This window comes from Serinus canaria, chromosome 1A (assembly GCF_022539315.1).
Source record: "Serinus canaria isolate serCan28SL12 chromosome 1A, serCan2020, whole genome shotgun sequence".
Classification (NCBI taxonomy): domain Eukaryota; kingdom Metazoa; phylum Chordata; class Aves; order Passeriformes; family Fringillidae; genus Serinus; species Serinus canaria.
In genome coordinates, this window is record NC_066314.1 from 56,873,962 (window position 1) to 56,888,145 (window position 14,184).

General features: G+C 46.7%; 1 protein-coding gene across 1 annotated transcript in view; it reads left to right on the forward strand.

Annotated features, from left to right (window-relative positions):
* ITPR2 (inositol 1,4,5-trisphosphate receptor type 2) overlaps nt 1-13,683 on the forward strand; it is a 242,864-nt gene extending 229,181 nt beyond the window's left edge. Inside the window, exons 56-57 of the mRNA XM_018918626.3 lie at nt 9,381-9,542; nt 10,776-13,683. Of these exons, the coding sequence (XP_018774171.1) occupies nt 9,381-9,542; nt 10,776-10,862 (249 nt within the window). The 3' untranslated portion in view covers nt 10,863-13,683. The remainder of the gene's footprint in view (nt 1-9,380; nt 9,543-10,775) is intronic.
* Nucleotides 13,684-14,184: the final 501 nt, after the last annotated feature.

Below are 14,184 nucleotides of genomic sequence, written 5' to 3' on the forward strand. Positions count from 1 at the left end.
GCAGGTTGATAGTGTTCAGGCCCATAGGGCTGGAAGGTGGCCATTGCTTGGGGTTGTTTTGTCAAGAGATGCTTCATAGAGGAACTTCGATCTTAATCCTCTCCTCTGAGTGGTACTCAAGTGTGTGCATTTATGATCTTCCAGGTCTTTTCCAGCCTTAATGATTCCATGATTTTGTGCATGTGTAAGGTGTGTGCATGATTGTATCATTGCTTAAAAATCTGTTCTGTGTGGTGATGGTCAATAATTCTCATTAGCTTTCAAAGAAAGCTAATGTGTAATTCTTTCAGTTGTCCTTTCATACTGCCCCATGTACAAAATACATCAGTGAAAATGGGCCTGAAGCAGGAACATTGAGATCAGGACTCAAAATGTCTCTGCTCTGGCAGCGTCCTAAACCAGAACAATTCACTGCCATCAGCAGAGCTGTGCCTGTGTAAAGCTGAGAAAATGGTCAAGTCCTGAGCCTCTGAAAAACGAGTCTCCAGATGAGTCTTTGTATTTCCCAAAGATTCTGTTACACCAAATTGAAGCTAAAGCCAGGAAATGGACAGTACTTGCAAAATACAAGGTGACAGGACCAGGGAATTAAAGCTAAATGTGAAAAAATCCCCAAAACATAAATTTCAACAAATATGCTCCTGAATCCTGTGATTCAAAACTAGGAAGCAGAGGTCATGGCTTGGATTTTATCATAGAGTTAGACCCTGATCCATTGGATCAAACCAGCAGGCACATTGACAAAAGCAGGTCCAAATTTGTGGTCCTCACCAGCTGGTTGGTACATATGTGTCTGAGGAGGAGACATCATCTGTGGTCTGGTACTGCAGGGGACGTTTACATTGCAGTGGGATTCATGCCACTGGCTTTTGTCTGGAGTTCAGCGTCTGGAGTGTGCTGCTGGCATGTTTTGTGAAGGAAAATCAATATTAAAAGAGGAATGGGAGAAGGGGGGCTCCAGCTTGCTGGTGCAAGCAGTGTGGGAAGGGCAAGGGGCCGGAGAGGCATCGGAATTCTGGTCACTCTCAACAAAGCCAATGGGAAGCAGCGACCCCGCTGCCGGGCTCGGCGGGGTCCTGGCCCACAAACCAAGCATGAACTCACTAAAATGCTATGGGGAGCAGCAGGGGAAGCAGAGGAGGCAGGGACAGGTTAGAGTTGGAGGCATTTTGCTGGCGGAGCTGGGGCTGCATGAGCAGCTCGGCCCCTCAGCTGTGCCAGGACTGCCCCGGCAGTGCTGGGGGAGCTGAGCCTGTGGGGTTCCACAGCAGCACCCTGGGCACACCCAGCTGGGAGGGCACAGACAGACCTGCCACGTTCCCCTGCACACAGGCTGCCCTGGCATTGTGCTGATCTTCCCACATCGAGACAGCTGGAACTGAAGCAGAGCCTCCCAGGCTGCCATGACATGGTCCTTTCTTTAAGGACATGTGCGCTTAATGTCAGAATATTGAAACCATACCCACGTGAACAAAGTTAGTAAGCCAGTGATTCATGACTGTTTCAAACCTCTATCTAGCCACAGTAAATTTCTGCTCAGTAGTGACAGTCTGTGTCCACATGCAGGCTATGATTTACAGTTCTGTGTTTTGTATCAACAACATCTGTTTAACAAAAGAAGAAAAAAAAAGCCAAGAATATTTATTTTCTAACCTCTGTCCCAGATGTTTCGTTATGCACAAAATCCAGGGATTATATCAGAAATAATTATTTTAAATGAATGATCTGAAGTGTTTTTCCTAAAGTATGTCTCGTAACCACTAACAACATGAAAACATAGGAATGTGGAAAAATAAACTCATGTTTTACACAAATTTATAATTATACCTATTTTAAGGGCACAAATATTATGGACCAAACCCTGGGTTTTGATGGTAGTGTTGGGATTCTTGAATATTTGCACAGGACAATATCAATGATCAGGGTTATGAAAAAGATAAGGTGGCAGAGAGCAATTGATACAGCAGAAAAAAGCAACAGCTCAGAAATGTGCTGTGGGGAAGGGACGACACCAGGAGCAAAGATGTCTTCAAGGAGAGCAGTGCTAGGGTGGGACACCAGCTGAGGCTCTCCAAGCACACAGGAGCTGTGCCCTGGCTCTCCCATGAGTCCCCTGAGGTCCCTGTACACCAGCAGATTACTGGGTTTCACCTGGACAGTGGCTAGAATGTGCCATCTCAGAGACAAAGCTGCTTAGTTTGGTTTCTGCTTGCCACCTTTCAGGGCAGAGTTGCTGAAGTGGGATCTCTCCCCTTGTGGCTGCTGCAGCTGGGGTCAGGGTGGCCTTTTCCTCTCTAGGGACAGGTTGTGACTCACAGACCTGCTGTTGGCACGTGGCTTGCCCACAACAGCAGTGTGAGAGCACATTCAATCTTATGGAAAAAAATACTTTCATTATTATTTCCATCTTTTGGAAGTAAATGCAAAGTCCCTTAGGTGTGTTTGATAAGCAGAAATGTTGTGGTGCTTGTCCTTTACAGAGCTTCAATTTGAGTGTCTAAACTGCCCCATAGAGCGTCAGAGAAAATTCTTTGCAATTTGGGGTTTATTATCATTCCTCACCATAATTTTTGCAGGGGTATCATAAGTGGGAATGCTGATACAGAAACACTGAGACATTTATAACTTCCTGGCCTGGATATCAGTCTTGAAGAACTCGCAATTACTCAGAATTACCGTGATAGATTCTGTTGCACCTCTTGAAAACATTCAGCCAAGTTAAAATGAAAGTAAATGCATCAATGACACTGCTAAGGCAGACTGTGGGTCTGTGTTGTGGTTTCAACCTTCTTTCAGGGGGTAACAGGTTTTTCTGTTTTTCTGTGGGCTGTGGGAGCTGTACGATGTATCAATCCAGTGCAGAGCCAGCCAAACCTATTAGTTCTCTTGTTGCATAAAGATTTATCTGTAATTGCCAAGGTTTATTTTTATTTTCTTTGAATTACTGTTCTGGATGCATATAGATGCATAACAATTCCTAATTTCCCTCCCTATATTCTTGTACAGCACAGATTGCTTATCAAATACAGTCTTAACATTAAAGTGTCAAACAGGATTTGCAGAAAGCTATTTAGGTTTGTAGTTTAGGATGAACATTTATCAAATTGTGGATTAGCTGAATCATGCACTGAACCAAATTATTATTGTCTGTGATTAAATCACAAAGTGGTTATTGCCCTGTGTCATCTAAAGCACGCGATAGCTTAAATCTTGAAAATCCCTTTTTAAGGTGCCTATAGGAGCTGCATAATGCTGGACTTTTAGGACCAGGCTCTGTCCCTAGACAAAAAAATAATAGCTTTCAAAAGGTCATTTGGACTGATCCCTCACTGCTTCTATGGGCAGCACACTGGGAAGAGAATGGATGGGTTTATTTGCATTTCAGACATACAGAATAGTTTCAGCAAATAGATCTCTTTGTACCCAGCGCTGAAGTATTTATTCAAGGTGCTGGCCCAGAAAAGCGGAGTGAACTGTTCCTTCTCGTGCCTGAAAGGACAGGGGCTGCCTGCTGGAGAGCAGTGATGCCCAGTTTGTTTGCTCTCATGCTGAGGGCACAGAGGACTGGCAGTGCCACTCCTCAGCCCTGGAGGCCATGGGATGACCAGCAGGGTCTCTCCTCAGGACCAGTGCAGCAGAATTTTGCCAGCCAAAGGGGCACTTGAGGGGCTACAGTCTTTCTAAAGAGGCTCAGTCTTCCTAAAGCTGTAGGAGGTTTTTCTGGGAGCTGCTGCTGTGGTTGCTGCCTGCCCACAAAGATGTGTTCCAGGACAGCCCAGCACAGCACGTGAAGATGCCGGCAGCAAACCTTCCTGGTGATTGATGTCCACGCTCCTCTTGTGTACCCTTCAGCAACCATCTAGCTGAGGAGCAAGAGGGCTCCCAACACCCCTATTTTCTCAGCCTTACTATTATGGCATAGCCCTCCTGATGACAGCCTCGCTGAGTCACCGAGGAGAGAAGGATCCTTGCAGAGCTGTGGGCTGGAAGACACAGCGGCCACTCCCCTGACCTGGTGCATGCAGCGGGGCAGGTCACAGCCCAGGAGGAGTCATGACCAGTAATCACCACTTTTCCTGGTGAACAGATAGGAGGAGTCCTGAAAGGGCTACTTTCCATTTGCAACAAGGGGTCATGGGGTGGAAAGGACTGAGAGTCACTGCATTAGAGCATGCTGGAGAAATGAGTCTGGCACAGCTGATGGCAGTGTGGCCCTCGCAGCCCGTGGCAGTAGCACCAGCGGAAAGCCTGTATTAGGCTGCCTTTGCTCCTCTACTCCATCCCCCTTGTCCTACTCTTTGACCTATTTTCTCTCACTGTTATCTAGTAATCTATTTTTTAAGGCTCAGCCCAGTCTTTCCTGCTGGTTGCAGCTGATCCATCTTGCTGCTGGCCTGTGAAACCAGCACCTCCTAAAGAAACATCCCTCTGCCAATTACTCCAAAGGCATGGATTCAGCTCAGCGTGAGAGCTTGATTGAAGCCAGTTGGCTGTGCCAACAGGACAGGGATGGCTCAAGAGAGGCTTCGTACAAAGTACAGAAACTCTAAACTGATTTCTTCAGTCTTCCCTCCATCCATGCTCAACCAGAGCCAGCAAAGTCAGAAAAATGACAATATTTTACCGAAGGGAGGACTTGCCCACAACTCTGCCATCCCCCTGGAAAGCCCACACAAGGGAAGGAGAGAGTTGCACATAAAACTGCAGGAGGCAGACGCAGACTTCTGCTCTGAGCCTGCCTCTCTGAGACAGAGGGTTTGAGGTTTTCCAGCGAGCTCAAGGAGCAAATCCTCTAAGCCCTGTGATTTCTCAGGCATGTGCCCTCGCCGTGGGCACCTCGAGTACGTGCACCCAGATCAGTGCACAGAGGTCTGGCCCTGGGGGAGCTGTGCCTGCGGCTGGTGCCCCGCCAGCCGAGGGAGAGGACGGAGGGGGCGAGCGCGCTGGATCGCCACTCAAATGTCTGCTCTGCTCGTGTGCAGCCTCTCTGGCCCGCAGCCTTTTGGCTCGCCCCACCTGCCTTTTTTCCTTTTTTTTTCCCTTTCCCCCAGCTGAACTGGCGGAGAGGAGGTTGCAGCTCCTTTCTGTCCCTGCAGCTTTCCTGTCTGGCTGACGCTGTGCCCTGGACACAGATGTCTGCTTAAATATGGATCCTGCGAGGCACAAGTTACGCTCACGGGAAGACTGTGGAGAGGGAGGATGCTGTGATCCGTAGGTGGGCTGTGAATTGCTGCCGTCCTGTGTAAGGATGAAACAACAATAACAACTCACAACATACTGCCTTAAACAGTGGTTGTTTAGAAAGATTTCGGTACATTTACACTATTAATTATTTATCCAGGCGGCTACTTTGTTTAAAAGCATCCCATCCACATAGCCTACCCTCTGTGAGCTCATTAATGCTCGAACTGCGTCACCTCAGGCTAACCTGGTGGCTGTTGATTGAGTCCCGTGACAGCTGTTTGCAGAGGTTTGCCCTGCTCCCTGACAGCAGCCTGCCTTCCTCCTCCAAATTGCCTCTCCATTCCAGGCAGGGTTCAAATTTCTGAGTGAATGCTGTCCTGGGCAAAATGGTTGGATTTCTAAGAGTAATAAGTAAGGCATGACAGGTAACATCCTGCACACCCCCAGGAGTGCTCCTGAATGTTACAGCTTGAAGGTGTTGGTCAAGGTGAACCCTGCACCGAGCCCATAAACATTTAAGTCCCAGAACAAATCTTTAGGGGTGTACAAACATGTTAATGACCTCCAGTTAATTGGCAAGCAATTACCTTGAAGTAAAAATAGCTTTCCCATTGCTGAGCAGTCACAAGGGTGCATGTCCCCCTATGAACACTGAAATTTTTGGCCAAGGAACCTTGTCCAACTTGCCTTCTGGATCCTGGCAGGTCTGTGATCAAAAGTTTGTTGTCCCCAGCACCAACTGCTGTTTGTTTGTGGTAGAGACTCAGCAAACAGAGCTGTCTGCCAAAGCTAATTTTCACACTGCCCTTTAATAAAGTTCTGCAGTTCATAATGCAATGAAAAAGTAAGGTCATATTGACTGGCAAAAGCGTGTGGTTCAGCAAGGGAAAGTACCTGCTGTGTGCACTATAAAGGAACTATCAGTGAAAGCTAGATAAGTATTTTTAACCTAAAGACAGCTTGGCAGGCTATAATGTGTCTCCTACCGAATTTCGAATCTTTCTGATCCTCTGCATGACAAAAATACACAGCTGGACTGATTTCATCAGATGTGTACTGCAGCTGAGAACAAAGAGGCCTGCACCTAACACATCTCTTGGCACTCCAAGTGGGACCCGTTGGGCAGATGTTTGACCTGTTGCCTCTCTGCCACCTATAAAAGTCAGCAGCATCTTTTCAGGAGGTCTCCAGTCCATGCAAACCATTAGCTTCTCTTAGAAGTTGGATCAAGTCCTTGCTTGATCCTCCACAATACTTTGGGAAAAAAAGGACCAGATTTTCCTGATATGTAAACAAACCATACTTGGGTTTCGTTCCTGGAAGACATTGTCACAGCATTTCTAAGAAGGCAAGAACTGGGCACACGTGAGTCTGTTGCTGAAGTCCCTTGACTCTGGGGCTTGTGGTGGCCAAGATGAGCGGGCACGTGGTGCAGGGTGGTTCCAGCTACAGAGCCTCATCTGCTCCGTGTGCTCCACAGCGTTGTGTGGCAGTGAGGTGCTTGCTGCCTGTGCCATCCCTGTCTCCAGGCAGTGTAATGTCATGCCAAGGAGGAGGGAAGCAGGTGACACTGGGAGCCTCAGGACAGCCAGGGTGTCTGGCACCTGCACAGATTCCTCTGGATGCTGCAGTGAGGTGCAGAGTCAGTCTACAAAAATCTTTCCAAAGCAGCCTGAGGTCTCTGCCTTGTGTCCTGGAGGAGTGAGGGAGTGGCAGATGGAAAAAACAAAACTAGCAAAATGCATTTCACAATCCTGGCAGCAGTACTCGGCAGACAGAGGAGCCGCAATGATGGCGTCTCAGATTGCTCTCCCTGTGCAGCCTGGCTTTAGGGACTTTGGTGTTGTTGCGAGGCTTGAAGGGGCTCCTGTTCCCTCCGCTGGCTCCTATGGCCTTGCATTTGGTATCCTCAGGTGTTTCAAGCAGGAGAAGCTGTAATGAGTACAGATACCAAAGCTTTCCAGGAAACATTCAGGTACAAGTGCAGCTCTGTTCACTGTAGCTGCCTTGAATTAAAGTTCTGTGCCTGTAGTGGCAGACAAATTTGCTGGCAAACATTTGGAAAAAAAAAAAAAAGGAAAAAGGCATCAATCCAGAAAGGCTCTGTGCATAAACTAAGCTTAGTATAAATGAGTACACCTGTGCTCAACAGCAGGCACGTGATGAATGCTCTGCTACATCCTAGCCAAAATAAATTCAAAATAAATATCGGCATGTACTGGTGGAAGATGAATGCTGGTCTTGTAAGCAGGACCGCATGTGGCAGAAACAGGATCCTCCCACTCGGAGTGTCAGCTGGGGATATCCACAGGGAGGGTCACGTGCACTCCTCTCGAGCTCACCAGCAGAGCTGGTGAAAACAGGTTTTGATTTGAATGAGTTGTGACCCATTGAAAATGGCATCATGTGTAACCACAGTAAATTGTCATAATGAGATCACGAGGCTGGAGAAGTGAGCGGCGAGCAAAGAGGCCGCGTTCCACTGGCGCCCACGGCTGCCAGCCCAGGGCTGCAAAATGCAACCCAGGGATATGCTCCTGCTCCCTGGCATCTTTGGTGATTTAGGGACAGGACCAGAGGTTGCACAGCCAGACAAAAACCCGTTGGAAGTTTTGAGTTAAAAAGAAGAAAAAAAGCTAAAATTCATACAGCTTTGCATTTAGTCTTATCCAGAGTAACAGAGGGGACTGGGCTAACACAAAGAGTGGACAAACACGAATACTGTTAGTGCTGCCATGCTCGCTCAGGCTTAGCCTAGCTGTTTCTAAATCATGCTGCTCTAGGAGGGTAGGGTTTGGTGATCAGGACAGAGCACTACTGAGGTGAAAGGAAATCCCCCTGGAAGCACAATAAAGCCTTGGTGTATCCCAGGTTCACAGCTCTGCCAGACCAGCCCTCCTGGACCCTGCTCAGGCATAGCTGCCCTGGGCTGCCCAGCTGTAAATGCTGCAGAATCCTCACTGGCTTCTCTATTTTCATAGGAAAAATAGAGGCAAAGTCTAAGACTATGATCAGTTTGATGGACTTAAAACTTTACCAAATACCTGGACAACATAAGTAGCAGAGCTCCTGCCTTCCAGATGTCTTGTAGGTGGACTTTGGCAAGAGCTCCTTGCTGATCCTCCCAGCACAGTGCTACTTGTGTGGGGCCATTCACAGCTCAGGGGACTGGAAGAAACGCACTCATTCTGCTTCTCTTCTCAAGTTATCGAGTGCACGTGGCCCAGCCACGTCCTCCCGCCGCCTGCAAGGCACAGGGCAGAGGTGTGTGCGTGCTGCCCGCTGCAGGACCTGCTCTGTTCCCTTGGTCTCAGGGCAAAGCAGGTTGCTTTCCACGTGGCTGCCACTCCTCCTAGTCTTGCACCCTTCTGTCTCCTCCATCTGTTAAGCTCTGCACACAAATATCTGTGCCCCTGAGCCATGGAGACAATTCAGGCTCGTGCAGATACACAGCACCTTCCTGACTCATATCATCTGTTTACAGTGGTTTGGTCATGGCTGAATTCATAGCCTGAGTCCATGAATAAAGAAACAGCCAGCTCAGTGCTGTTCCATGCAGTTCAGGTTAGCCCTTGGCCCCGGGGTTGTGCTTGCATTTATCCAAGATGCGCAGTCTGAACAGCACGTTAAAGCCTAAGCCGTTCCCAGGACCCCACATCTCCTATTGTGGGCATCTGGCTCCAGGTCCTCCTGCTCTTCCCGTAGAAGTGCTAGAGGCTGATCTGGAAGGTTCTTGTCTTGTTTTCCTGGTGTTGCCTTGCTGACATTGCTGCAAGGACAGCCGAAATAGATGGAGACCAGCCAAGCTGAAGAGACAGAGGGGAAATGTGTCCCTGCATACACTTAAAAGCAAAGCACAGGGAGCACTGAGGGTTTCCTGGTGTACCAGAGGAGTCTTCCCAGTGGGGGCATTTCTGCCTGCCAGAGCCACAGGTGATTGTGCCAACACTGCCCACACTGCAGTGCAGGTGCAGCTGTGGAGAACCCAGATTTTCCAGTTGGTACCTTTTCTGTAGCTAATGAGAACCAAAAATAAAACTGCTCATTTGAAATACTTTCTGTATTTACTGCTTAAGATCACTTACTGTGGGTCATCCACTGAGCTGAAGTCCTTCTGAGCTTTCATTCTCTAGTCTCAGCTTAGTACCCTGCATAAACCCTTACTAACATGCCTTATTTTTCTAATATCCATGTAGGAGAAGAACTTGGACTGGTTCCCTCGTATGAGAGCCATGTCTCTGGTTAGCAATGAAGGCGACAGTGAGCAAAATGAAATCAGGAACCTGCAGGAGAGGCTGGAGTCAACCATGAGCCTTGTGAAACAGCTTTCCAGTCAGCTGGCTGAGCTCAAGGAACAGGTAAGTGCCCTGAGTAGGTAGCAAAGTGACCATGTGTGGATGAATGCGCTGCCTTCCATCAAGTCACAGTCAGGACAGTGTTACAAAAGAGACTTTTGTCTCAGGAAGGTTTTATCTTTCCCTCCAGCAAGCTTTCTGGGTAGATACACTGATAAGGGTTTGGAGTGAAATTGTACTCTGTTAGCAAGAGAGATCAGGTAAGGAGAAAACTCTGGAGGGGAATTAGTCATGAAATGCTCCTGGTGGGCGTGCAAGGACAGAGGGGAAACTGCAGAAGGGATGAGGGGCTGCGTAACCCGGCAGTGAAAGCAATGTAGTGTCAGGAATAGCTGCATACTGATGGGAATCTGGAGGGGAAAAAAGCCTTCTGTGTCCAGCCCTTGGGTTTTTCTTCCACTGAGAACATCAGCAGTGCCCTTGTGAAAACAATTTGCAGAGCCTGTTGCTTTGCTTGTGTCGCCCTTGTGCTGGTGCCCCTCCTGCGGCTCCCTCTGCTCTCCCATATGGAGCACAAGCTGCTGGCCTCCCTTAAAGCCTCCCTTAAAGTCCTGCTCCTGCCCACATCGCCTGCCTGGTGTGTTGGCTCTCCCTTCAGGATCAAAAGGCCAGCTCCCTTTTTTCTACAGGTGCTGGTCACTTCTGCTTTGCTCATTACAGCTTCAGAAAAGCATCTTTGTGTTTTCTTTATGGGAAGCCCTTCAGTGGCATTAGCAGAGTTATCTAATTATTCCCCTTCAAATCCCTCCTTAAAACTTTTCCCTGTGAAAAACCCAACAAAGGTTTAGGCTGGATGTGCTGAGACCATTGCTCATTGTGCTTACCCACAACATCCTGGTGGGATTTTTTTCATCCCCCTCTGGCTGAATCTGTTCTCTCCTGGCTTAAATTTAAACCCTGTGTGGCTGGGGCCATCTTTTCGTTCTGTGATTCTACAGCACCAAGTGCAAGTGCTGACCCTCTGCAGGGCTACACAGCACAATAGCAGCACAAATAATACTCTGTAAGACCTGCCGGGGGATAAGAATAATGTATAAATGAGAATAAAATGCCCATACTTTACAGGAAACAGATCTCCCACTTCAAAGACATCCCTTACTTGTAATTTTCTATGCTGAAGAAAAGAATTCCACTCCCTGTTGTTTTGCTTATATGTATCTTGCTCTGTGACTGCTAAATAATAGCAAAAAGGAAAAAAAAAATCTCAACTCGTCTCTCTCTGCCTTTCCACCTTAGATGACAGAACAAAGGAAGAATAAGCAGAGGCTGGGCTTTCTTGGATCAAACACACCCCATGTGAATCATCACATGCCACCACCCTGATACCACGGGGAGAAGCCGTGACTAGCCTTTCATCAGAATTCCTGCTTTACTATAGAATAAAAAACTGAGATTGAGAGGAGTGAACAGTGCCTATTGTTACAAAGTTAAAAACAACCAAGTGCCAAGATGTTAAGTGGTTTAGCTCTGGGAACAATTTGTAGCTGTTTTTCATGGTTGAGAGGGACCACAACCTAGAATGTGAGCGATACAAGGCAGCTCGTTTGTATTCCTTGCCTCGCCCGGCTGGGCTGCGCTGGCCTCCGGCTCCAGGACTGCCTGGGACAGAGGCTGGGACAGCACTTGGCCACATCCTGGGAGCCCCTTTCTCCCCGGAGTGCCGGGAGAAGCGAGCTGAGCAGAAGAAGGAGAGGTGTTTATTGAGGCAAGCACGACAGCCTGGCTCAGAATCAATAGGTCGTCTCTGGCTCACTTGCCAAACTGCAACATTAGTCATATTTGCTTGGCATTTACTATTTTTTAATTACCAAAAATATGTCAGCCCATAAGCGGTGATGTTGCTTCAAGTAACTTCTAGGAGGGAAAGGGGAGAAACCTCAAAAGACTGGAGGAAGAAAAAAAAAAACAAAAAGGAAAAAATAGAAAAAGTTGCAAAGAGAAACATTAACGCTTTTGAATTTTAGCTGTCACCATGCAATTTCTTATTTATAACATGGAGCACAATGTATCTACAGCTGTGGGAATGTTATGCACATAATACTGACAACATAACTGGAAGTGATTTCTTTCTCCTGGCTTCAGATGTTCTCGATTAATGTGGCCGTGAGGTTTCACATACTGAGGAGTTAAAATGTGTTTTAAATTCAAGTTCCAGTGGAGGATTCGGGGGGAAAAAAATTATACCTGTAGTTTGAAGCATGTATGGGATTTTATTTTTTACAAAAAAGCTTAGAAATGTCTTTTTGTACAGAAATGTAATGGTGTCATTACCTTCCATAAACTCATCTTCAGCAAGAGTTGATTTGAGTAAATAAACACCAAATTCTGCCAGCTTTCCTCTGAGCTACAGATCATGGATTGATGGTTTTGCCTGCCCTTCCCACTTCCAGGGGTTTGCTGGGAAACCTGGTGGGGAACAGGGGGGGCAATATCAGAGAAGCTCCTTCCAGCTCTCAGCCCTACAAAAGGCAGCAGCTAAGTCACCAGTGCAGGTTTCTGTTCTACCCTGTATTTCTTGGAATGGCTTGAAAGAAAAGTTACAGGGCCTAGGGGACTCTTTTGTCTTTTAGGAAGAAAATTGAGGGGCACAAATGGGAGTTGTGTCCTCTGTTCGCTTTCATTTTCAGTGGGTTTTGGTTACCAGATTGTGTCACATTTGAAAATGCACCTCTTGTTACATGGAGTCACTTTTGCAATTATTTGCCCCTGTAAAATTTTCATTTTGTTATAAAAGCCATTTTGATCAAAGGAAAAAATATTATTGGTGTAAATATTTTCCAGTTTCTTCCTGGAGAAATGCTGTTGTCCTGGTTAGGCACTATTCAAACCAACAGGCCTAGAGTAAAGGGAAAGAAAGGGTATTTCACTCTCTCTATCCCTAATTGAAACCAGTTCTTGAAGCTACTTTTTTTTCTTTATTTTTTGTGGCAGTGATGTGGCTGAGATAAAAGTAATATATTGTAGCAATATATTTATATCTTCTTCCACTGAAACATCTCCCATTGGCTTCAATTGTGTCCTTCAAAAATAGTGTAGAAATCAGAGGTTTGTGTATTTTACTGGAAGAAAATCTCTTTCCATTGGCTTTAGTCCAGAGAGCACCCTGGTTGTGAGAGGTGATGGCCAAAGGAGTTGCCCACAAACATAAAGTCATCAGTAAATCGGTAAGGACTCAGACCCTGTAGCTGTATAAATTCAAATTAGTTCATACAGTTAATCAGATCTACTCACAGCTTCTGTTGCAACAGCAATTTCCTTTTCTCACAAGTGTGGTTCTAAAACACAAAGCACAGTTCAATTATAAGATAAGTTAAACTATCATTATTTATTGGGGGGTGTGTGCTTGGCTAATACTGGAATGGGTTGGCACTTTTCTTGTTTACCCTCAGAAAAAGCAGCTGCACATCAGGGCAGGCTTCTGCTGCTGGAGCTGGAAGAACTTGAGGCTGGATGGATTTGTGCCCCGAGCCCAGGGCTGCAGGTGGGTGCTGCTGGTGCTCCCTCTGGCTCACAGCCAGACCACATCCCCTCAGGCTCAGCAGCCCAACTCCTGCTCTTCAGAAGGGAGAGTTACAGCATCAAAATCAGAGAACAGATGCTGGTTCGCCTTGGCCACGGTGCCTTTCTGCTGTTTATAGCTTCCCAGAGAGACCTCCAAAATCAGTAACCATAGGTGATGCTACTTGCAGACTGTAAATATATTTCACTGACAATTTCGACATCTTTGCTATTTCTGTCAAAACTTAGGCCCTGCCCTGCTCTCATCCATGTGAGCAATCTGTACACTCACATGTGGTAAGGCAAACAGGATGCTCCTTGCATGGATAATGGTTGCAGGGCCAGGCTCCAAGACTTAAAAGATTGTGAAATATCCCCATGAATGAATTTATAACAAAAATCATTGTTTTATACATATATTTATGTGTATATGTTTGTTTAATGCAGCTGGGGTAACATCTTCCTAGGCAAGTATCATTTACCTTACCTATTTATATGAAATGATTGCAATGAAGTTAAAACATCTAAGAGCTTTTAATGCCTTAGAGAGATTTATAATTATAAGCTCCTTGAAAGTTAAAATCTACTTAAGTAAATGTGTCCATTGCTGCTGAATGTAACTTTTAATAAAATGTGTCATTTCATATATGTCTGTCTCATTCTTGGGGCTAAGGCTGGGGAGAAATGTGTGTTCTGGTTTGGGAAGAGCAGGCTGGGTGGGGGACCAGGCTGTGGGTGTGCACCCATTCCTTCAGCCCTGAATGGATGGAGGCTGAATGCAGCAAGGAAAACAAGAATTTGTTTGATTTCAGGTGCAGATTGCTCTGTCCAGGACAATGGATCCAGGCATGCCACTTTTCCTGAAGGTTGGGTGGCAGCTGGGTGTAGGATTTGCTGGAGTGCTCTTTGTTGAGGCCAGGGGAGCCCTGGGTGCAGGTGGGCAGAGGCAGGGATGGTGATGGGCCAAGTGTTACCAGGTGGAGATGAGCAGGCTCAAGGCAAACAGCCTCAAGGATTCTGCTGCTGCCAGATCTCTTCCAACCTTTATGATTCCACAATGCTATGATGCAAGCTTTGCTGTGTGAGATTATTTTGCACATTTTTGTCCTCTTATTTTTTAAATGTTTATAGTGTAACTCTTTCAGGT